The 25,716-nt window shown below is 39.0% G+C and overlaps 1 protein-coding gene across 1 annotated transcript in view; it reads left to right on the forward strand.

Annotated features, from left to right (window-relative positions):
* Positions 1 to 25,716, forward strand: part of SMARCC1 (SWI/SNF related, matrix associated, actin dependent regulator of chromatin subfamily c member 1) — a 183,385-nt gene that overhangs the window by 13,248 nt on the left and 144,421 nt on the right. The window contains exons 3-5 of the mRNA XM_039228159.1: positions 16,509 to 16,594; positions 23,244 to 23,325; positions 24,702 to 24,794. Coding sequence (XP_039084090.1) covers positions 16,509 to 16,594; positions 23,244 to 23,325; positions 24,702 to 24,794 — 261 coding nt within the window. The remainder of the gene's footprint in view (positions 1 to 16,508; positions 16,595 to 23,243; positions 23,326 to 24,701; positions 24,795 to 25,716) is intronic.

Consider the following 25,716-nt stretch of genomic DNA (forward strand, 5'->3'; position numbering starts at 1 on the left):
GTTCTCATCTATTTAGAATTTGTCTTGGTATTTAGTGTGAGCAGTGTATCTAGTTTTATCCTTTTTCTTATGGTTATCTGGTTACCCCAGTGACATTAAAAAGCGCTGCTTTTCTGCCACTGATTAGAGAGCTCAGCAAGTAGCTGAAGCATTTGGTTAGTTACCAAGTTCAAAGAATATTTATTTATTTAATACAGTTTATTGTCAAATTGATTTCCATACAACACCCAATGCTCATCCTAACAAGTGCCCTCCTATCACCCACTTTCCCCTCTCTCCCAGTTCCCCATCAACCCTCAGTTTGTTCTCAGTATTTAAGAGTCCCAAGTTCTCAGAATTTAAAGAGCAAGACACAGTGTTGTTTGTCCTCGGGGGGCTCACAATCTAGTGAGCTGAATGAGTAGAGCCTTTGACTTTCCTGGTGATCTCAGGCAAAGTTTTCCAGGGGAAAGAACATCTGAATTTGAGACTTCTAAAAAAATTTTTTTAACGTTTTATTTATTTCTGAGACAGATAGCGTGAGCAGAGGAGGGTCAGAGACAGAGGGAGACACAGAATCTGAAACAGGCTCCAGGCTCTCTGAGCTAGCTGTCAGCACAGAACCTGATATGGGGCTTGAACCCATGAACCATGAGATCATGACCTGAGCCGAATCGATGCTTAACTGACTGAGCCACCCAAGCGCCCCCCACCCCCAAAATTTTAAACCCAAAATCAACTAAGCCATCTTCCCATCTCTCCCTTGTGTCTACCTCATCACTTTCAAGATAAAGGCTACACGTCTAGCATAGTAAAGTTGGCCTATTAAGACTGATTCTAGCCCATTTCTCTGCCTATTTTCCTCAGTTCTAATCTTGTTAAATTAGCTGAAACGACTGTAAAGTACCACATTTTCTCAGGCATTTATGCCTTTACATGTGCTATCACTGCCTGAAAAATCCCATCCTCCAGTAGTTCCCTGAAGAACTCCTACTTTTTCAAGTCTCAAATTCAGGGGCGCCTGGGTGGCTCCATTAAAAATTTTTTTTTTAATGTTTTATTTATTTTTGAGAGAGGGAGAGAGCGTGCAAGAGAGAGCACATGAGTGGGGGAGGGTTAGTGAGAGTGAGACAGAATCCGAAGCGGGTTCAAGCTCTCAGCGCTCAGCACAGAGCCTGATGTGGGGCTCGAACCCACAAACTGTGAGGTCATGACCTAAGCCAAAGTCAGACACTCAACTGACTGAGCCACCTAGGTGCCCCAATTTTGGGTTTTAGAAAAGTCCCACAGGCTTCAGTGTGAAGAATGGGTTGGAAGCTATTGAGATTGGAGGCTCTGAAAGTTCTCCCTGAAGAAACTGCTCTCGTAATCCACTATGATGACAGTCTGCGGAGCAAGCAGTGAATTAAAGAGAGCATAAAGGAATTGAAAGGGTTTTAAGGGGGCAGAACTTGGTAATAACTTTGGTGGGGGCAGTATAGGGGCTGGAAAAGGAAAGAATTTATTAGGGTGACTATACTGAGCAATCAGATACTCTTAGCACTAAGGGGAAAGCCAGAATAAAAGCAGGTTTGTGGGGAAAGGTACTCTGTTCTGTGTTAAGGTTGGTTCTTCTATAGGTACCTCGAGTTTAGAAATCCTGTAAGATCTAGGAAATGAGATCTGGAATTTAGAGTACAGGGTTGAATTAGTAGAAGAGATTTGGGAGTTACTGGGTACTGGTTGAATTCACAGATGTGGAGCAAGATCATTCCTTCTGTTTTGATTTACTTCTTAATTTTATCCTTTTGATATATTTTAACATCTGATTTAAGTTATATATGCATGATGTGTTAGCATTGTAGTAAAGGCATGTATATAATTTATGAATAGATTTTTAGGTATTAGAGATACATGTTCATTTTTTACTAATGGAAATAATTCAACTGGATAATCAGTGTATTTCATCTTCTGAACTGTGTGACTAATTGAGATTTTTTTTTTTTTGGTAACTTTTGTAAATTTAAAACTTTCAAAATTTATTTAAAAGTTTGCAAGAATAGTACAAAGAACTTTCATTTTCCCTTTATTCAGAATCTCTGATTATTAACATTTTAATACAATTGCGTTATCATTCTCTTTTTCTTTACATATGTCGTCTTTTTTTCTCCTGAATCATTTGAAAGCTTCATGTTCCTTTACCTCTAGCTACATGAGATTTTAGTTCTTATTCTTATATATTATGAACCAGATTAGAATTATTAAATCAGGGGCTATTTGAAGTTATCATTTAAAACACTGTTAACATTGGGCACCTGGGTGGCCCAGTCGGTTGAATGCCTCTTGATTTCAGCTTAGGTCCTGATCTCACTTACGGTTCATGAGTCTGAGCCCTGAGTTGAGCTTGTGTTGACAGTACAGAGCCTGGTTAGGAGTCTCTCTCTTTCCCTCCCCTGCTCACACTCTCAGAATAAATAAATAATCTGAAAAAACATTGTAAGATAATACACAGAGACTGCACTTTATCAAGTATAACATCATTTAGAGTAAAATTTATAATGTTACATGAAGTATTTTGTATAATGTGATTCATTTGATTGTATGAATGGTTTTAAAAAATAGTATGTACAGGAGGCTTTATTTATGGGATATTTAACTCTTGGGAACTAAACCATTATTTTTTCCAGATTAAAGATTAGGGAAGAATATTTTTAGGCATAAGTCAGAAATAAAAATAATTCATGGCTTAGTGCCAGTGGGACCAGATGTATTTCTCTTCCTCTTAAAATAGTGTTTAGCATTTTCCCAAATGAACGGGATTGATGTAATGTGTAATGGTGTCAAGCAAAAGTGGATGAGAGAGGCAATGAAGCCAAGAATGTTTTAGTGAAACATTCAGCTATTTAACCTTGAAAGTTTTTTTTCCCCCTTTATGAATAAACAGTACTGGTTGTAAGAGTTCACTCTTTGGACTGATTTTTTTAAAATAAAGTGGGAGTTTATATACTAACTTAAGTCATACCACATACTAAACAGCTGGCTCAGTGTAGGATATGTTCTATTTAATGCTAAATTGAGATGTAAGAGGATTTAGAGAAAATTTAAGGATTTATAAGGCTAAAAGTATGTTGTACAGGCAGGGGCACCTTCTTGACCAGTCAGCAGAGCATGTGAGTCTTGATCTTGGGGTTGTAATTTCGAGCCTACTTAAAAAATAATATGTTGTATACATAGCTATAGCATGAATTAAAACAAGAAAAAAGTGTTTTTATCTTCACCACAAGTAAAAATTCTTGTTTTTCTATAATCTCTTCAAGGCTTAGTGTATGTGCATGCATAATATAATTATAATGATAGGATAGAGCCAGTTTTGTATTCTGCCTTTATAGATGATAAGAGCCTGTGTTTAAAAACAACGAAGCTTTAAGACCTAGAGGACTACTATAAGGTAAAATCAGAGTCTAAAGTAGCCAAAGTTTTTTTTTTTAAGATTTTTTTTTTTTTACATGTTTTATTTATTTCTGAGAGAGAGAGACAGAGAGACAGACAGGGTGAGCAGGGGAGGGTCAGAGAGAGAGGGAGACACAGAATCTGAAACAGGCTCCAGGCTCTGAGCTCGCTGTCAGCACAACGCCCAACGCGTGGCTTGAACCCACGAATTGTGAGATGATCTAGGCCCAAGTCGGACGTTTAACCGACTGAGCCACCCAGGCGCCCTAAGATTTACTTATTTTTGAGAGAGAGAGAGCGTGCAAGTGGAGAAGGGGCACAGAGAGAGGGGTACAGAAGATATAAGTGGGCTCAGCAGTGACAGCAGGAAACTCGATGTGGGGCTTGAACTCACGAGCCATGAGATCAATACCTGAGTCAAAGTCGGATACTCAACCCACTGAGCCACATGGGTGCCCCAAGTAGCAGAAGATTTTGAATATGTTTATGAGATGTTCAGAATTTTCAACTTAACATTGCTTTTTTTTCTTAATTTGTTTTTAATGTTTTATTTATTTCTGAGAGAGAGAGAGACAGCGTGAGCAGGGGAGAGTCAGAGAGAGGGAGGGAGACACAGAATCTGAAACAGGCTCCAGGCTCTGAGCTAGCTGTCAGCACAGAGCCCGACGCGGGGCTCGAACCAACGAACCGCGAGATCATGACCTAAGCAAAAGTCGGGACGCTTAACCGACTAAGCCACCCAGGCGCCCCAAATTACCGTTACTCTTAAAAAAAATTAATCATTTCATTTGCAACTATAACCTGACTACACCCTGACATTCCATTCCATAAATTTCAGAGTGTAGAGACTATGGTTGGGAACATGGAACTAGAAAGAAAATCCTAAGTGTTTTGTATGTATTAGAAATTAGTTCTTTAAGTTTGTAGCTTAGACCTCTGAGTGATGAAAGTGGAATGTAAGCAACCATTTAAGTGAAATGATGTGTGATATTTACTTTGTGGAGCAATGATTTAGTTTCATTTTGATTTTCTTTATATGTATCCCATGTTTGTATGCATCTCTAAAGAGAATCGTGTAGTCTTGCTGGTCTTTGAATTTTATAGGAATGGAATCATAAGTATTCCTCTGTGTTGTGAGCCTTGGAAGAAGTATTTATAAACATGAAAAAACGAGTTGAGCCAAACATGAGATAGTCCAGCTGAGCTGTCCATCTGTGTACCTGTAGATAGTACAAATTACTTTATATAAAAGGATGAGTCTGAAAAAAATGTAGTCCATTCTCTTTTCATCCTTGTAATTAATTCATCTGCAAGGGCAGTGAGCCAATGATTTGGCATGACCGGTCAGAGCTCAGTGGACTTCGGAGTATGGGCTTTTAGAACCTGGATCTGTATGCCAGCCTGAGGACTTGCTGGACCAGGTGTTGACCACAGCTCCAGAAAACTAGGCCCAGTGTTAATGGCAGGTCTGTAGTCCCATCCATACCATGTGGATACACAGGTAGAAACCTTAGTTCGCTGGCATTGTTTGTATTTCTGATTTGTCTGGGTGATGCTTTGTTTATTTTTTACCTGTTTTTCCCCTTTCACTTTTTTCCTTTTCTCTCTTTTCCCATAATGTTTATTCCTCTGGCTTTACTGAGGTATATGATAAATGGTACATATTTAAAATAATGATGAGTTCAGGGTAATGATCATTTCTATCACCCCCAAAAGTTTCCTTGTAATCCATCTTCCACCCCAGTCCTCTGGTAACCAGTGACACTACAGATTCATTTACAGCTTCATCAAAAAAATTTTTGTTAAAGATCTTTTTTTTATGTTTATTAATTTATTTTGAGAGAGAGAGAGCACACACGTGAGTGGGGGAAGGGCAGAGAGATAGGAAGACAGAAGATCCCAAGCAGGTTCCGTGCTGTCAGCACAGAGCCAGATGTAGGGCTCAAACTCACAAACCATTAGAAAATGACCTGAACTGAAATCAAGAGTCTGATGTTTAACCGACTGAAGCACCAAGGTACCCCAGTTTCAGGAAGTTCATATAAATAGAATCACAATGATATACTTTTTTTGCCTCAGTTCTTTAACTCAACAGTGGATTTTTTTTAAATAGTTTATTGTCAAGTTGGTTTCCATATAACACCCAGTGCTCATCTCCACAAGTGCCCTCCTCCATGCCCATCACCCCCCTTTTCCTCCTTCCCACCCCCATCTGCCCTCAGTTTTCGGCATTCAAGAGTCTCTCACAGTTTGCCTCCCTCCCTCTCCCCAACTATTTTTCCCCTTCTCCCCCACGGTCCTCAGTTAAGTTCCTCCTAATCCTCCTATACATGCAAACATATGGTATCTGTCTTTCTCTGCCTGACTTATTTCGTTCAGCATAACACCCTCAAGTTCCATCCATGTTGCTACACATGGCCAGATTTCATTCTTTCTCATTGCCATGTAGTATTCATTTGTATAGATAAACCACATCTTCTTGATCCATTCATCCGTTGATGGACACTTAGGCTCTTTCCATGTTTTGGCTATTGTTGAGAGTGCTGCTATGAACATTGGGGTCCATGTGCCCCTGTGCATCAGCACTCCTGTATCACTTGGGTAAATTCAAAGCAGTGCTATTGCTGGGTCATAGGGGAGTTCTAATGTTAATTTTTTGAGGAACCTCCACACTGTTTTCCAGAGGGGCTGCACCAGTTTACATTCCCACCAACGTAGGAAGTTGCCCGTTTCTCCACATCCTCACCCGCGTCTAGAGTCCTCTGATTTGCTCATTTTAGCCACTCTCACCGGCGTGAGGTAGTATCTCGGTGTACTCATAATGGATTTTGAGATGGGCGTCATTTTTGTTGTTCCATGTATTACTATTTTTTCCCTTCTTTTTTTTTTTTTAGAGAGAAGATAGTGTGAGTGGGGGAGGGGAACAGAAAGAGAATCCCAAGCAGGCTACATGCTGTCAGTACAGAGCCCAGTGTGGGACTCAGTCGCCTGAACTGCAAGATCATGACCAGAGTTGAAATCAAGAGTCAGATGCTTAACTGACTGAGCCACGCAGGTCCTCCAAATCATAGTTCACTTATCCCTTAACTGTTTATTGGCCATTTGTGTTGTTTCCAGCATTGTAAGTAAAGCTGCTATTATTGTTAATGTCCAAATCTTTTTGTGGACATTTTTCATTTCTCCTAGGTAAATACCCTAGGAATGGAATGTTTGGGTCATAGAATTGGTAGCATTCAACTTTTGAAAGAACTGCCATACTGTTTTTTTGAAGGCATTGTATCATTTTACATACCACCTAGCAGTGCATGAGAATTCCAGTTCCTTTGCATTTTTGTCAACAGTTGGTATGATTAATCTTCATAATTTTATCCATTTTGGTAGGTATGTAGTGGAATCATACTTTTATTATTTTTTTAATAATTTTTTTTTTCTGAGAGAAAGAGACAGCGTGAGCAGGGGAGGGTCAGAGAGAGAGGGAGACACAGAATCTGAAGCAGGCTCCAGGCTCTGAGCTGTCAGCATAGAGCCCGACGTGGGGCTTGAACCCATGAACCGTGAGATCATGACCTGAGCTGAAGTCAGACACTCAACCGACTGAGCCACCCAGGCGCCCCTCATACTTTTAAAAAAATTTTGTTTTTATGTTTACTCATTTTTGAGACACGAAGAAAAACAGAGTGTGAACAGGGGAGGGGCAGAGATAGAGGGAGACACAGGAACTGAAGCAGGCTTCAGGTTCTGAGCTGTCAGCACAGAGCCTGATGCAGGACTCCAACCCACGAACCGCCGATCATGACCTGAGGTGCAGTCAGATGTTTGACTGAGCCACACAGGAGCCCTTGGAATCTCATACTTTTAATTTGTATTTTCATGATAACTGATGATGTTAAACATCTTACATTCTTCTTTTAATTTTTATTTTTTAACGTTTGATTATTTTTGAGAGGGAGGAGAGAGAGAGAGGGAGTATGGGTGGGAAAGGGGCAGAGAGAGAGGGAGACACAGAATCTAAAGGGAGCTGAGCTCTCAGCACAGAGCCCGACCTGGGGCTTGAACTCAGGAACTGTGGGATCATGCCCTGAGCCAAAGTCAGATGCTTAACTGACTGAGCAACCCAGGCGCTCCTGATGTTAAACATCTAAAAAAAAAAAAAATTTTTTTTTTAACGTTGTTTATTTTTGAGAGAGCGAGTGAGTGAGTGGAGTAGGGGCAGAGAGACAGGGAGACATAAAATCCAAAGCAGGCTCCAGGTTCTGAGCTGTCAACGCAGAGACTGATGTGGGACTTGAACCCATGAAATGTGAGATCATGACCTGAGCTGAAGTCGGATGCTTAATTGACTGAGCCACCCAGACGCCCCAGTGTTAAACATCTTTTTATGCATCTATTGTTTCTTCTTTTGTGAGTTGCTTATTCAAATGGTTTTTTTATTTGGTTTCCTAAGACCACCCCACATTCAGAGATTTACTAGAAAGACTCCTGAAACTCAGCATATAGTTGTACTTATAACTAAGATTTTTTTTAAAGTTTATTTATTTACGTAAGTAATCTCTACACCTTTTCTATTCAGTACTGAGTCAGAGGTGCTACCTACTGCAGTGAGGCAAGAAAAAGAAATTAAAAGAATAACGATCACGTGGGAAAAAAATAAGAAAACTTGTTATTAAGTTATAATAATAAAAAAAATTTGGTATTAGCAAAAAGACATTTAGATCCATCTGGAAAAACAATCCAGTTATAGACTCACACATATCTGGTCAGCTGATTTTCAACGAAGTGCTAAAGCAAATCACCAAGCAATTCACCGAAAAACATCTTTCCAACAAAGGTGGGTCTAAAATAATTGGATATACATACTGGGGGAACAAAAAGCATTAGCCGTAACCCTCACACTATATGTGAAAATTAACTTAAAATACCTAAAATCTATTTAGAAGAAAATATAGGAAAGAGTCTGTGACTTTGGGGTATGCAAAAGTTTCTGTGAACACAAAAAGCACAAAACATAAAAATCAGTAAGTTGAATTTCATCAAAATTCATAACTTTTGCTCTTGGGAAGACAGTGTTAAGGAAACAAAAAGTCAAATCCCAACCTGGAAGGAAATACTTCCAATATATGTTTAATAAGGAACATATTTGTGGGGCCCGTGAGTGAGTGGTTCAGTTGGTTAAACATCCAACTTCTGCTCAGGTCATGATCTCGCAGTTTGTGAGTTCGAGTCCCACATGGGACTCTGTGCTGACAGCTCAGAGCCTGGAGCCTGCTTCAGATTCTGTGTCTCCCTCTCTCTGCCCTTCTCCCACTCAAGCTCTGTCTCTCTCTGTCTCTCAGAAATGAAAAAATGTTAAAAAATTAAAAGTAATATATATGTGGAACATATAAAGAATTTAAAATTTTTGATTAAAGAAAAATACCGTGGGGGAGGGGGGAGATGGGCATGGAGGAGGGCACTTGTGGATGAGCACTGGCTGTTATATGGAAACCAACTTGACAATAAACTATTTGTAAAAAAAAAAAAAAATTTATAAAGGAAAAAATTTTTTTTCATAAAGAAAAATATTGTGCAGAAAAGAATTAAGACAGCAAGCCTGAGATTACTGTCCTCAGTTAGGCCTGCTCACCAGTCGGGCCTTGACTGGCATCTGGGAATCTGACTCTAAGTATTCCTAGTCAGCTAATAAGAAGAGTAGTTTCCTGAGCGTACACTATTTGTACAAACAGTGTGGCTTATAATGAATACCTACTTTGCTCCTGAGGAATGTGGAATTTTAGTATGTGTTAGACAAAAGGTACTAGACACCGCCCCCCCCCCCCCCCCCCCATAAAATCCTTGAGTATGAGACTCACAGGCTTCCATGGGCAGAAATGTTGCCGATATGCTGCTGTCTTTTCAGTGTTGGGGAAGAATGCACTTTGTGTGACCTCTCATGTGAGGGAGAGAGGTTACAGAAGCCTGCAGAATGGATTCCTCCAGACTACACCTGTGTCTTTTCCACTTGTGTCTAGGTTTTGTATACTTAATACATTAATGTAAACAAATTTTAGTTATAAGTGCAAGGGGCTCCTGGCTGGCTCAGTAAGAGAAGCATCCTACTCTTGTTCTTAGGGTTGTGAGTTTGGGCCCCATGTTGCATATAGATATTACTGAAAAAAGTAAATAAAAACTTAAAAAAAATTTTTAATGTTTATTTATTTTTGAGAGACAGAGGGCAAATGGGGGAGGGTCAGAGAGAGAGGGAGACACAGAACCAGAAGCAGGCTCCAGGCTCTGAGCTGTCAGCACAGAGCCTGATGCGGAGCTCGAACTTGTAAACCTCAAGATCATGACCTGAACCGAAGTCGGATGTTCAACTGACTGAGCCACCCAGGCTCTCCAGAGATAAACGTTTTAAGAGTGGAATTCTAACCTTGTTAATGGAAAAACATTCATTTTTGCACTATTAAGTATGATGTTAGCTATAGACTTTTCATAAATGATTTTAATTCTGATTGTGGAAGTTACTTACTATGACTAGTACACTGAGACCAACTCAACCTTCTCAGCCACCCAGGGGCCCCTGGGAAACTGTTTCTTGCTCAAAGGATGCTATGCTATAGCTGTGAGAATCACAAGATATGTGATAATGAAAGCTCTTCAAGAAATTAGAAGTAACATGAAAATTGATCGCTGCCTTTTTCTAGCAAAAGTTTTCTTGGTCAAAGGAAAAATATAGATCTAAGTTAGAGATATTATTTGAACATTTATAATACTAGTTTGTTATCACTTTCAGCTCTTGAGGATGACCCCAAAGAGCTAGGTCTTCTGTTTCAACTCAACTCCTAGCTGAGACTGTGAATTTTGTGTAAACCTGAGGACTAACAAAGCAATGTAAAGTCCTTTGAATTGAAGCAAAGTTTTATCAATTAACCATTGGTAGGATTTGCTTTACCTTCTTACTCACTACAAGTGTTTAGTATGTATTTATTGATTGATATGCCCTTGCTCTGATGCTCTGACAGCCAAGAAAAGTGAAAGGCTGTTGATGAAATTAGCTGGAAAACTGAACTGTATTTAATTTCTGAAATTGATCTTAAAGTATCTACCAAAATGTAAAGCACAGTGCTGACTTACATCTCTGAACTTAGTGAAATTATTAGTCCTCAAAAGGAGATACGTTGAGGAGATGGGTACACCTATTTTCAGGGACTCGCAATAAATTTTTTAGAGTTACTTTCTAACTGTCACAGGAACTTAATAATACCATTTTATATATATCTTTGTAATTCATGTAAATATTTTAAAGATAAAATTTTTTGTGAAAGCCATTTCTACAAATGAAGCCGCATATTTCGACTGGGTAGTACTGTTTTGGGACCTTTTAGATGAATAACAGTCCATTGGCTATCTCTCTCTGACACTTTGGAATTTCTATCCAGTAAGTGTGACTGACCTACCTTATGGCAGAGATCCTCATGAACTTGTTCAGTCTGGTGTAATGGAAAGAATAGGAATCAGAGGACTGTTACTTTGACAATCATTTTCCTTCATTTGATTTAGGAAACCATGCTGTGTGCTAAATAAATTTGAAGGAGAAGGAAGTTGATAAGAAGAGGCTTATAATTATAAGAAAAAGGAGTTGGAGGGGTGCCTGGGTGGTTCAGTTAGTTGAGTGTCTGACTTCCGCTCAGGTCATGATCTTGTGATCTGTGTGGAACCTGTTTCAGATTCTGTGTCTCACTCTCTTTCTGCCCCTCCCTCCCCTACTCTGTCTCTGTGCCTCTCTCAAAAATAAACATTAAAAAATTTTTTTGAAAAGAAAAAGGAGGGGTGCCTGGGTGGCTCAGTTGGTTAAGCGCCCGACTTTGGCTCAGGTCATGATCTCATGGTTCGTGGGTTCAAGCCCCACATCGGGCTCTGTGCTGACAGCTAGCTCAGAGCCGGGAGCCTGCTTCAGATTCTGTATCTCCCTCTCTCTCTGACCCTCCTCTGCCCACACTGTCTCTCTCTCTCTGTCAGAAATAAATCATTAAAAACAATTTTTTTTAATTTAAAAAAAATTTAAAATGAAAAGGAGTTGGACCTGATCGTTGGTTTTATAATTATTCCTTGCAGAGCTACTAAGTGACTGAGGGACAGAGGAATAAATGGGGAGGTCTGAGAGGAATCTGTTGTTTTCAAGTTACTAGGAATTCCTAGGAATATTATCAGCAATTGCTGGGTCATGGGCTGTGCATGTTCAGTTTTGGTAGATACTGCTAATTTTCCTGAGCAGTTGTATCAGTTTATACTCTCATAGGCAGTATACAGGGGTTCTCATTCTCTTATTTCTCACTGATGCTTGGACATTTTCTGTCTTATTTTACTTTTGGGGTGGATTTGTGGTGATACTGCATTTTCTTTAGTTGCTGATGACTAGTGAAGTTGAGCACCCTTTCATATTTATTGACCATTTTGCTGTTCTCTTTATTGAAGGGCCTGTTCAAATCTTCCGCCCATTTTTTTAAAATCCTGTCTTTGTCTTTGTCTTTCTCATTTTTTATTTTTTATTTATTTTTTTAACGTTTATTTTATTTTTGAGAGAGAGCATGTACGCACATGCAAGTGTGAGTAGGGGAGGGACAGAGAGGGGGAAGACACAATTGTTTTTCACTAACTTATTTTACTTAGCAGAATACTCTGTCTCCATCCATGTCATTGCAGATGGCAAGATTTCACATTTTTAAATTGCTGAATAATATTTTATTGTATATATAAGTATATGTATATACACACACCACATTTTGTTTATCCATTCATCTTATTTATTAAAAAAATTTTTTTAATATTTTATTTATTTCTGAGAAAGCGTGAGCAGGGCAGGGTCAGAGAGAGAAGGAGACATAGAATCCGAAGCAGGCTCCAGGCTCCCAGCTTTCAGCACAGAGCCTGATGCAGGGCATGAACCCATGAACTGCAAGATTGTGACCTGAGCCAAAGTCACATGGTTAATTGACTGAGCCACCCAGGTGCCCCTATCTATTCATCTTTTGATGGACACTTGGGTTGCTTCCATAGTTTGGCTACTGTAGATAATGCTGTAATAAACATAGGGGTGCATATATCCTTTCAGATGAGTGTTTTTGTATTCTTTGGGTAAATACCCAATTGTGGAATTACTGGATCATAGGGTAGTTCTCTTTTTTTTTTTTTTTTTTAAGTTTATTTATTTTGAGAGACAGTATGTGAATGCTGAAGCCAGGGAGGGGCAGAGAGAAGGAGAGAGAATCCCAAGTAGGTTCTGCAGTCTGTACAGAGCCAGATGCTGGCTCGAACTCACAGACCTTGAGATTATGACCGGAGTGGAAATCAACAGTCTGACACTTAACTGACTGAGCCACCTAGGTGACCCAGGGTAGTTCTACTTTTAACTTTTAAAAAAAATTAATTTATTTTTATTTAATTTTTAATTTTTAAATTTTTTTACAGAGAGGAAGAGTGAGTGGGAGAGGGGCAGGGAGGGAGGGAGAGAATCTTAAGCAGGCTCCATGCTCAGTGTGGAGCCTGATGCGGGGTTTGGTCTCATGATCCCAAGATCATGACCTTAGCAAAGAGTCAGATGCTTAACCAACTGAGCCATGCAGGCACCCCATTATTTTTAACTTTTTAAGGAAGCTCTATACTATTTAACACAGTGGCTGCGCCAATTTGCATTCCCACCAACAGTGCACATCCTCACCGACATAGTTTCTTTTTTTCTTTCTCATTTTTTTTAAAAGGAGTTTTTCTTATGTGTCCTGTATCAGAAGTATTTATTGTAAATATCCTCTTGGTAGCTTATCTTTTTTCCTCTCATGATATTTTTGGGTGAACAAAGGTTCCTAATTGTAGTATAGACCAGGTATCAGTAAACTTTTCTGTAAAAGGCCAAATGGTAAAGTTTTATCCGTAAAAGATCAGAGAGTAAATGTGTTGTCTTTGCTGCAGCTTCTCATCTTTGTTCTGTGTGAATGTAGCCACAGTGAGCATGGATTTTTCTCCAATAAAACTTTATTTACATAAACAAAAGAAAGCAGGTTGGATTTGTGTCTTGTGTTTTTGTGTTCTGTGGAGTTTTTGTGTATTTGAATTTTGGAATTTCAGCACTTCTTCAGTGGAATTTTATCTGGGAATCCTGTTGGTCTGGGCTGAGAATTTGCTCTTTAAGGCACTTCAGAGGACCTGCTAAATTTAGGACCAATTCTTATGTTAATTTGTTGTGGGATTCCTAACTGAGTTGTAAAGTTTCAAACTCAAATTGTCTTTTGATGGAAGCTTGTTATCTTCTTTGATTTTTGGCTGGCAGATATTTTTTTCCAGTTTATGCTTTTCTACTGATGCAGCCTTTTGATAATCCTGGTTCTCCGTGTGTGTTTGGGGGAGTGGGGGGTGGGTGACTGTTTTAGTTCTAATGTCCTCCCTTGCTTAGGTCTATAGTCTTATTTTCTGTCCTTGCATTGGCAGTGAAACCCTAGCCTTTACCTTATCAGTGTTGTTATACTTGCCTGTTTAGTCTCTTCAGCAGCCCCACCCTGTGTCATCCTAGTGTGGTTTTTTTTTTTAAACCTCAGAAGATTGCCACTTTGACTTAAAGTTTGATTTTTTTCTTCTTCTTTGATTTTTAATTTTTTAAAAATGTTTACTTATTTTTGAGAGAGAGAGAGAGAGAGTGTGAGCAGGGGAGGGACAAAGGGAGAGGGAGACATACAGAGTCTGAAGCAGGCTCCAGGCTCTGAGCTGTCAGCACAGAGCCTCACATGGGAATTGAACTCATAAACTGCGAGATCATGACCTGAGCCTAAGTCCGACACTTAACCGCCTGAGCCACCCAGGCACCCCTATTTTTTTTTTTTTTTTTTTAAGTTTATTTACTTTGAGAGAGACAGAGATAGTGCGAGTGGGGGAGGGTCAGAGAGAGAGGGAGACAGAGAATCCCAATCAGGCTCCTCCCTGTCAGCACAGAGCCCAGCACAGGGCTTGAACCCAAGAAACCAAACCATGAGATCATGACCTGAGCCAAAACCTAAGAGTTAGATGCTCAACCAACTGAGCCACCCAGGCACCCCTTAATTGTTTTTTAAAAATGTTTATTCATTTTGAGAGAGCATGAGTGAGTGTGAGGTAGGGGAAGAGAGAGGGAGAGAGAGAATCCCAAGCAGACTCTGCAGTGGCAGCACAGAGTCCGATGAAGGGCTTGACCCCATGAACTGTGAGATCATAACCTGAGCTGATACCAAGAGTTGGATGCTCAACTGACTGAGCCAACGAGGTGCCCCTAAAATATTTTAATTGTTTTTAAGTGTATATTCCAGTGACGTTTTTCTTATATTCGCATTGTAGTCCAACATTAACTACCATTCATCTCCACAACTTGGTCATTTTTCCAAACTGAAATTCTCTGGAGTGCCTGGGTGGTTCAGTCAGTTAACTGTCTGACTTTGTCTTACGTCATGATCTCATGGTTCATGGGTTTGAGCCCCACATTGGTGTTTGCACAGACAGCTTGGAGCTTGCTTCAGATTCTCCGTCTCCCTTTCTCTTTACTCCTCCCTTGCTTGCACTTGCACTTTCTCTCTCTCTCTCTCAAAAATAAATCATAAACATTAAAAAAAAAAAAAAACACCCTCTGTACTCATTAAATAATGACTCTCCGTTCCTCTCTCTCCCCTACCCCTAGCAACCATTCTGTTTTTTGTCTTCTTAATATTTGACATCGTGCTGTTCTTTTCCTATATTATTTTGTAAGAATCATTTTCAAGGAACAAATGCAGGGTGTATTTTTTTTCTATTTTACATTTATTTATTTTTGAGAGACAGAGCACAAGTTGGGAAGGGGCAGAGAGAGAAGGAGACACAGAATCCGAAGTAGGCTCCAGGCTCTGAGCTGCAAGTATGGAGCCCGATGCAGGGCTTGAACTCACAAACCTTGAGATCATGACCTGAGCTGAAGTTGGACGCTTAACCGACTGAGCCACCCACGTGCCCCTATTTTAATGTATTTTTTTAAAATGTTTATTTTGAAAGGGAGAGAGCAGATGGAAAGAGCAGAGAGAGAGAGAGAGAGAGAGAGAGAGAGAATCCCAAGCAGTCTCCATGCTTTCAGCTCATAGCCTGATGCAAGGCTCAAACACATGAACTGTGAAATCATGACATAAGCTGAAATCAAGAGTTAGATGCTTAACAGGAGCCACTCAGATGCCCCTGCATGATGTGTTTCTAATATTTTCATCTTATTAGCCCATTTGATGATCAGTTTATGTGAAACTTTTACTTCCATAATGTGGAAGTCATTCAGCATTTGATCTGTTTGACCATTACTTTTATAATCCATAAAGTGAACATCTCTTTGATATTGTACAGGTCTAGCTATAAGTTTACATATAATTTAATAGTTATACCATGTTTCAGTGGTCATTAAAATATTATAGCAAAAGTTCAGTTATAATTTTTGTATGACTTAAAGTTGGGAATTTGAAAAAAAATGTCTGACATACTAATATTTTCTTACTTTACAGTAAAATCATTTTTAGAAATTGTGTTACTCGAATTTTATACATTTCAAAGTCAGCATTTATTTATTTATTTAATTTTATTTTGAGGGAGAAAGAGTGAATAGTTGAGGGGCAGAGAGAGAGGGTCCTAAGCAAGCTTCGTACTGTCAGCAAAGAGCCTGAGGCGGGGCTCGATCTCATGAACCGTGAGATAATGACCTGAGCCAAAATTATTCAGGAGTCGTACGCTTAGCTGACTGAGCCACCCAGCCATCCCTAAATATCAAATTTTATATTTACTAATGGAATTTGTAGTATATCAATATTCATTCCATTACTGTTTCCTGATGAAACATTTTATCTTTTGTAAATCTTGTTTTTCAGTGACTTTGTTTAAAGAGTAAAATGTTAGTTGAAATAAAAAAAATTTTAGTCCACTTTAGGAAAAATTTCTTTATAAAACCTTATTTGGTTCCAGAAATTATTTAAGGAGGTTATTAAGTTAGGAGTTGTTTATATCTTTTGCATTTATAAAACTTTGAATTCAGAGTAATTCTGAGTAATTTTGTCAGAACTTTTATTTTTCTCATGTGTAACTTGTATCATTTTTAGGCAAAATGTTTCATGGATTTCAAAGCTGGAGGCACCTTGTGTCACATTCTTGGGGCTGCTTACAAGTATAAAAATGAACAGGGATGGTAAGTTTTGGTGTTACTTTGTATGTTTTGATGTGATATTTATTTAATGTTAAAGCCTCTTCTTTGTATGATGTTAGAGAATTCTATAAGCACATTATCATTTGCAAAGCAAAAGTTTATCTGGTATTCGAATTTACTTTGTTCTTATATCCAGGAAAAATATCAAACAGCTCTTGCGCTTGTTAGGTAAGTTATTTCTCATACATGGCTGTATCTATGTAATAGATGAGTGTGCACTGTTAACAAACTGGAAGGTAGGCTCCTTGTGAAATGTATGAATGTGTGTTGTGAACTTAAGTTGTGCCAAAAGAAAGCTGATTTTTTTAAACGTTTATCTAGTTTTTTTTTTTTTTGAACTTTACATTTAACGTTTATGTAGTTTTCAGAGAGAGAGAGAGCGCGAGCACGAGCACGAGTGGGGGAGGGGCAAAGATAGAGGGAGACACAGAATCTGAAGCAGGCTCCAGGCTCTGAGCTGTCAGCACAGAGCCCAACGCGGGGCTCGAACCCACAAACCCATGAGCAGTGAGATCATGACCTGAGCCAAAGTTAGACGCCCAAACAACTGGGCCATCCTGGCACTCCCGAAAGATAGCAGTTTTAAGTGTTATCGTGAACACTCTTCTGGTGAACATTTCTTCTGAATGAGAGATATGTAATGTGCCATCCTCACGACAGAGGTGAAAGGAAGCTGGCTCCGGAGCACAGTTGGTTACTAGGGCAGTGGTGCAGCAAGGAGGGGAATTGCTGTTGGTGTTGCTTCTCCCTACATTCTTTTTTTCCCCCTTTTTCACACCATCTCTTTTGGTACTTTATTTCTTTTCTCTCTTGAACTTGGGGTTCCTGCCATCTCTCTGTGGGAAATTGAGCTGCTGAGACTAGTAAGTGTTTCAAGGTGATGGGTCTGAGTTCAGGGAGGGTGGGGTGTCATTTCACAGGGAGAGGGTGAGGGGACGCTGGAGTGTATAGACTCGAAGTCATTTCATGGTTTTAGTTGTGTTGTCTGTGTGCAGTTCAATCTTAGCATCTTTCCAGAAGAATACTCTTGTAAAGTTAAGCTAATCCAATACTTTATGGCTGGAAAATGTAAATAAATGTTGACATCAATAAGTAGGACAAGTTTACAAGTAAATTATTTATAGTGAACTGTGAAAGATGCAGGGGGAAGGGGAAGGGACAGAGGGAGACACAGAATCCGAAGCAGGATTTGTCAGCACAGAACCTGACACAGGGCTTGAACCCATGATCTGCAAGATCAAGACCCGAGCCAAAGTTAGATGTTTAACTGAGCCACCCAGGCGCCCTGTCTTGCCTTTTAGAAGTTTGCTTTGGAATCCCTTCATACCCCTTTCCCAGGAGTTAAACTCATTCTCCAGGATCCATTTTTGATTATTTTTATTCAGACTATATTTTCTGTAAGTAGCTGAGAATAAGAATAGAACATTCCTGACTGTAGTCACAAGAGGCAGCAAAATGGGGTTAATACAGCTAACGAAGACCCTTTAGACAGTAGGTATTGCTTTAGATTGAAAGGCTGCTGTGAGACTTTGTCCAGCAGATTGCCAGAGGAAAACAAAGCAGAAGACACGTTAATTATTAAATTCTCAATGGAGAGCTGATATTTACAGTCTAAGTGACCAATGGTTTTATTTATTTATTTATTGTTTTTTATTTTTTTAAATGACCAAAGGCTTTAAAAGCTAGAGAGAAATATGTTCATTTGTTGCCTTTTCTATACGGCTGCATTATGACTCAAAAAGGCTTTATATTTATTGGGGGGGGGCCGCCTGGATGCTCAGTCAGTAGACCATGTGACTCTTGGTGTATTTTTGTCTTGCTTTTTAAAAACTTAACACAACAGTCAAGGGTTCAGTCCCTACGTTGAGCGTGGAACCTGTTTAATTAAAAAACAAACAAGCCCAGATAGGGTTTATAATTATAGTTTTTTTAATTTGCATTTCTCTTGTGGGTAAGTTTGAGCATATAGATTTCTATATTGTAAAAAGTAAAGCTTATTTAAGTATTCTTGGTTGAGGTGCCTGGGTGGCTCAGTTGGTTAAGGGTCCAACTTCAGCTCAGGTCATGATCTCATGGTTTGTGGGTTTGAGCCCCGCGTCAGGCTTTATGCTGACAGCCAGCTCAGAGCCTGGAGCCTGTCTTCAGATTCTGTGTCTCCCTCTTTCTCTGCCCCGCCCCCGCTCATGCTCTGTCTCTCAAAAATAAACAAACTTTTTTTAAAAATTTAAATATTCTTGGTAATTTCAACTAAAGGTTAGTTGACTTCATTTCACCTTTTTTTTTAATTAAAAAAATTTTTAAATATTTATTTATTTATTTGTTAGAGAAAATGAGCGAGCCAGCAAGAGCTGGGGAGGGCCACAGAGAGAGAGAGAGAAAACCCTAAATAAGCTCCACACTCAGCATGGAGCTCGACATGGGGTTCCATGATCTTCCAACCATGAGATCATGACCTGAGCCAGAATCGAGTCGGATGCTTAACTGACTAAGCCACCCAAGTGCCCCAGATACTTCCTTTGCTTACATAGCATACTGCTGAATCAGGAAAGCTTTCATCTGTTGTGTTATTAAAACATTGTCTGGCAAACCATTTTAGTTTATTATTGTGGAAAATAGAAACTGTATGTAAAAGCAGAGAGAATAATACAATGATTTGTCATTTACTTTCATGTCCTTTATATAATTTCATCTATAAATATTAGGAATCTCTATGCCCACCATGGGACTTGAACTAACAACCCCCAAGATGAAGAGTCACATACTTTACCAACTGAGCCAGCCAGGTGCCTTTAAAAAGCATAGGGTTGTTTTTTTTTTTTTAATGTTTTATTTATTTCTAGGAGAGAGAGAGAGAGAGACAGCGTGAGCAGGAGAGGGTCAGAGAGAGAGGGAGTCACAGACTGAAAGAGGCTCCAGGCTCTGAGCTGGCCGTCAGCACAGAGCCCGACGCGGGGCCCGAACCCACGAACTGCGAGATCATGACCTAAGTGAAAGCCGGATGCTTAACCGACTAAGCCACCCAGGAGCCCCTAAAAAGCATAGGGTTTTTAAAGAAAGCATAATAATAGTACTATTATCAACTAAGAAAATTATCAATAATTTTTCAGTGTTATAAGGGCATCTGGGTGGCTCAGTTAAGCATCCGACTTTTTGTTTTGGCTCAGGTCATGATGATCTGATTTGTGAAGTCAAGCGGTTTGTGCGGTTTGTGAAATCAAGCACTGCATTGGGCTTCATGCTGACAGTATGGATGGAGCCTGCTTGGAATTCTCTTCCTCTCTCTCTGCTCCTCCCCTGCTGGCTCTGTCTATCAAAATAATAAAATAAACTTAAAAAAAATTTTTTTTCAGTGTTATTAAATACCCTCTTAGTGTTCAAGTTTCCCTGATTATTTCATGGATGGTTTTATATTTATTCAAATCAGTATTCAAACAAGAGTCATATATGGCATTTGGTTGATATGACTAAGTCTCTTTAGGAAAATTAATAGTATTCCGTTTGCTCTTACCCCTCTTATCCTTCCAAGTTTTTTTTTTCTTTTACAGAGACAAGTTTTCTTATAGAATATTCTGTGTTCTAGATTTTGCTGATATGTCCCTAGTTTATTATTTAACATAGTCTTTCTAAATTTCTAGTAAAATGGTAGATTTAGAAGCTTAGTCTGATTTTTTTTTTTTTTTTTTGGCAACAGTACTTCATAGACATTGTGGTGTCCCTCCCTCTGGAGACATATAATGTCTTGTTTCTGCTTCTAATAAACAGAAGTTTATGTTCAGTGCCTAGAATCATGCTATCATTACAGTGTTACCAAATGATAGTGTTCATAGTTTGAAAAAAATAGAAAGGAGATATTGTAGGAGTACCTGGGTGGCTCAGTCCAGTAAACGTCAGACTTCGGCTCCGGTCATGATCTTGTGGTTCATGAGTTTGAGCCCTGCGTCGGGCTCTGTGCTGACAGCTGAGAGCCTGGAGTCTGCCTCAGATTCGGTGTCTCCCTCTTTCTCTGCCCCTCCCCGACTCATTCTCATTCTCATCCTCTCTCTCTCTCTAAGAAAAAACATTAAAAAGTTTTTTAAAAGGTCGATATTATGATGTATAGATATAGGTCCTTATTGTTTTTTAGTGATTCTTTGTAGGAGACTTATTTTCTCATTCCTTCTTAATTTATTAGCTGGAATACTGAGGAATTTAACTCACCAGTAATCAGAAAGCTAGAATAAATTCTTGATTCTTTCTCTATTACCAGATTGATTTAACTTTTCATCTTCATTTACAGGTAAATCCAGGCAACCCTATTTTAATTTGTTTAATGACTACTTTCAAACTATTTCTCAGATTTCTAGGAGAGGTAATTTCCTTCAACCTAATTTGTTAATTTAGTAAGGAAGCAGTTTTTCTATGAATAGTGAGTAAAGTCTTAAGTAAGCAACTCTGAAGTAAGACATTTCTAGACATAGTTCTTTTGTTATCATAAGCCTGTGAGTGATCCCCCTTCTTTAGAAAGGGAAGATATTCAACATGTCCCTCCTTTTATTTTGCTCAAAGAACTGGTGGAAGCCTGTCTGCTCTAATAGGGTTGTCCTAGTTAGTCACATGTTATTCTGTTGTTTTGCCAGTTAATAGAACTTGCTTGGAAGAGGTTAGGGAAGGAGAATACTAAACAACCCCAAAAATGGAGTTTAAGGAAAAGTTCTGTGTACCAAGGTTAAATCAAGATATAATTACTTGGGACAACGGTCCCTCTTACATGTAAATGCCATTTTTGAAGCTGCAACTATTTCTATTCTGAATTATCTATTTCTATGCTTTAGTGGACACTTTGCTTAATTTCCAAATGGAATTCTTCAGAAAACACATCACTCTTGTCCTGGCACACTAATCAAAAAGTCATAATAAATATTAGATCTCAGTATAGTAAAATTTCCTGAGTGGTTTGCTTTATAAAGCCACATATTCTGTGAACCACTAAGGCTACCTAGGACAGCTTTCAAAAAACCTAGTCTTTGTTCTGAAGGCATCTAATGAGATGTCTTACGAACAAGATGATTCTTTTGTGGGGCTGTAACAGAAGTGTGCACAGGATGTATTAGGAACATGACAGTAAACAGGCATAACTTTGTAGGGAAAGTGGCTTGTGATAGACCCTGGAGGTGATAGGATCAGGCCTATGGAGTAGGTAGTGATGTCCAGGAAAAGCTGTAGAGTGTGGAAAAATGGTTGGAAGTGTGGGAAGCATCTCCAGGATTAAAGAGGGTGACCTGAGAGTTAGAGCATGAGCTCTAGATGCAGACAACTTATTATTATTCCTAACTAGCACATGATAGTGATGCTTTAAGAATGTTATAAGCATAGTTAACATTGATTAATCACTTACAGACTAAGCGTAAACACTGTCTCAAGCCCTTAACATATATACCTCATTTAACCTTCACCAAAACCTTAATGGGCCATTGTTATTCATGAAGAAATTGATCCTGGATTAGTAAATCACTCCAGACTACATAAATAAAAATGGGATCAGGATTAGAACCCAAAGCACTTTGACTCCACAGCCCACACTCTTGATCACTGAGCAAAATTAAAGTGTTGAATAAAAAATAGTGAGAAAGAAGCACTAAGATTTGTAAAGATTTAATCATCTGGAAGTGACTGAGAATAAGCAGACAGCAGCAGAATATTATGCTTGTGTACTTACATAAAAAGACATCGAGAAAAGGTAAATAGATGAATTTTTCCACATTTGGGGCGCCTGAGTGGATCAGTTGGTTAAACGCCTGACTTCAGCTAAGATCACGATCTCACGGTTCACGGGTTCGAGCCCCTCTGTGCTGACAGCTCAGAGCCTGGAGCCTGTTTCGGATTCTGTGTCTCCCTCTCTCTCTGCCCCTCTTCCACTCATGCTCTGTCTCTCTCTGTCTCAAAAATAAATAAACTAAAAAAAAAAAAAAAAGAATTTTACCATGTTTAGGGCAATAGTATGCTCAAAGAGAGCACAAACACTGTTGAATTTGAACAAATGACTTTTAAGCACATAAACAGTAGATAAACTTTCCTTATACTCAAAGAATGGTATAGTAGTTCACTGCTTTTAGACCTGAGGGCTCCTTTTCTATATATTGTAAAATATTTTAGATTTAAGGAAAATGGGATACTTCATGGAATTAGTACTTCATTTTGACTAGAGTGAATCTTTTTTTTTTTTTTAATTTTTTAATGTTTTATTTACTTCTGAGAGAGAGAGACACAGCTTGAGCAGGGGAGGGACATAGAGAGAGGGAGATACAGAATCGAAAGTAGGCTCCAGGCTCTGAGCTAGCTGTAAGCACAGAGCCCGACGCGGGGCTCGAACCCACGAACCGTGAGATCATGACCTGAGCTGACGTCGGATGCTTAACCGACTGAGTCACCAAGGCGCCCCTTGACTAGAGTGAATCTTAATGTTATAACATTTAATGTTTTATGAAGATGTTAACATTGCTTTCTTACATGACTGAGAAAATACCCTCGTATGTTTTGTAGAGTGCTATTTTAATTTCTAAATCTTTGGAAATTCATTTTTGTTGAGTGCTAAAACTAAGTTTTCACTTTTGTTTAAGTTAGAAAACAAATTAATGATTTTCTTCTCTTTTAGGCGTAGGTTTGATCTACAGAATCCATCTCGAATGGATCGTAACGTTGAAATGTTTATGAATATTGAAAAAACATTGGTGCAGGTAACTTAGAAAGTTAAATTATTAAGACTTTTTTCCCCTTAATATATTCTCAGTTCTGTGATTAGCTTTATTGGATTGCCAAAAGAGCAAAGGAAGAAAAAATTTCTGAAATTATTCTATTGTTTTTATGAGGTTTTGGGGATTAGCTATAAAATATGACTAAAACTTGTCATGTATAGAATATTGATCCTAACTTCTCATAAAAGAATCTGTGGTATTTCCTTTATTTCTTCTAATCCATTATTTGAATCTCTCATATTTAATACACTCTCTCTGTCTACTGGTCACTCATTTATACAGTCCGTTTCTTTGGATTTGTTTCATGGTTGTGCCGTTAATATAGATCTTATTTTCCCAATTAGATATAACATGGACAAGAGAACACTTAATTTTCTTCTTTTCTTTCCTAATATTTTTATTGATTGATAGTTTTTAATGATCACTGAGCTGAATTAGCCTTCCTGGGGAGAAGCAGCTGGCAAGAATTCACTAGGTATTATCATAAACTTGATGCCTGAAACTTGTCTCATGGACTGTTAGAGAAATAACTGTTTTTTTGTTGGTATATTGTTTTTGGTGATTTGAGGAGTTAAAATATGCATTTTTAAAAAATTAAAATATGCACATTTTATTTATTAAAAAAATTTTTAAATGTTTTATTTATTTCTGAGAGAGAGAGAGAGACAGCGTGAGCAGGAGAGGGTCAGAGAGAGGGAGACACACAATCTGAAACAGGTTCCAGGCTCTGAGCTAGCTGTCAGCACAGAGCCCGATACGGGGCTCGAACCCATGAACCGTGAGATCATGACCTGAGTCGAAGTCGGACGCTTAACCGACTGAGCCACCCAGGCGCCCAAAATATGCACATTTTAATCAGTGCTATTTGTAAGGTTAGAAATGGGAAAAAGAGCTATAGTTCACAGCCTTTATTTTTTAAGTAACTTACAGAATGAGCCAAAATGGCATTCCCCCAAGCCCCACCCCCACCCACACCAATAAAAGGTGTAGGTAGAAACACTACATTAGATATGGACTATTAAGGTCAGTTCAGGTAAGATTAGCTATAGGAGTGTCAGTATGGCAGTATGAAATGAAAACTTTAATGAAAAATATGAATTTGTTTAGGTAATGATTCCCAACATTTTTGGTCTGGGTGTACTTAGCTGCAGAGAACGGCTCTGGGGATGGCCTTAAGTGGCCTGCTAAACACTTAGCTTTTATATTGAGATGAGACTTCTGCAGTCTATACTAAAAAACATCTTCTATTTTAAGCACTATGGTTTTGAATGTCAACTTTTGCCGTTAGGGTAATTCATGAGTAATGTGACATCATTTCAAAATGAAAAGAATTTCAAAATCTCTTTTTTCTTCCTCAGAGCAATTGTCTGACCAGACCCAGCATCTACCTCATTCCAGACATTGATCTGAAGTTGGCTAACAAATTGAAAGATATCATCAAACGACATCAGGTAATAGACATGATCACTTCAGAAAAGTGTGTAGTAGCAACCTTATAAATCTCAATCATAATGTCTTTTAGTTTCTGTATGTTTGCTTTAAATGAGTTATCTCTCTTTGGTTCTTACAGTTCCAAGTTTTTTTCTCTCCAGCATTTCTCTCTAGCATTTTCCTATTTATTGAAATACAGTTGACACATAACATTGTGGAAGTTTACGGTGTACCATGTGGTGATTTGATGCACATGTATATCCAAGACTAGCATTTAATAGTCATTGGTATGGAGTTATGATAGTCTTATTGCAAAACGTGCTTATGTAATTTATTTTTTTAAATATTTTTATTATTTCCAGGAGAGAGAGAGAGACAGCGTGAGCAGGGGAGGGTCAGAGAGAGAGGGAGACACAGACTCTGAAACAGGGTCCAGGCTCTGAGCTGGCAGTCAGCACAGAGCCCGACGCGGGGCTCGAACCCACGAACCGCGAGATCATGACCCAAGCGAAAGTGGGACGCTTAACCGACTAAGCCACCCAGGTGCCCCCGTGCTTATGTAATTTAAAGAGATCGTGGGGCGCCTGGGTGGCTTAGTCGGTTAGGCGTCCGACTTTCGCTTGGGTCATGATCTCGCGGTTCGTGGGTTCGAGCCCCGCGTCGGGCTCTGTGCTGACTGCCAGCTCAGAGCCTGGACCCTGTTTCAGCCTGTGACTCCCTCTCTCTCTGGCCCTCCCCTGCTCACGCTGTCTCTCTCTCCTAAAAATAAATAAAAAATTAAAAAAAAAAAAAAAAATAAATAAATAAAGAGATCGTGTGGTCTGTTTCACAAACACAGTGGGAGTTGATGACACATTTGTTGGTAGGAGGATGTCAAATACTGTTTCAAGTAAACCTGTCTTCCCTCATTCCCTGACCCTTTGATGTGTGTTGTATTTATAA

The sequence above is a fragment of the Hyaena hyaena genome, unplaced genomic scaffold, assembly GCF_003009895.1.
Source record: "Hyaena hyaena isolate Hyena2069 unplaced genomic scaffold, ASM300989v1 scaffold_30, whole genome shotgun sequence".
Classification (NCBI taxonomy): Eukaryota; Metazoa; Chordata; class Mammalia; order Carnivora; family Hyaenidae; genus Hyaena; species Hyaena hyaena.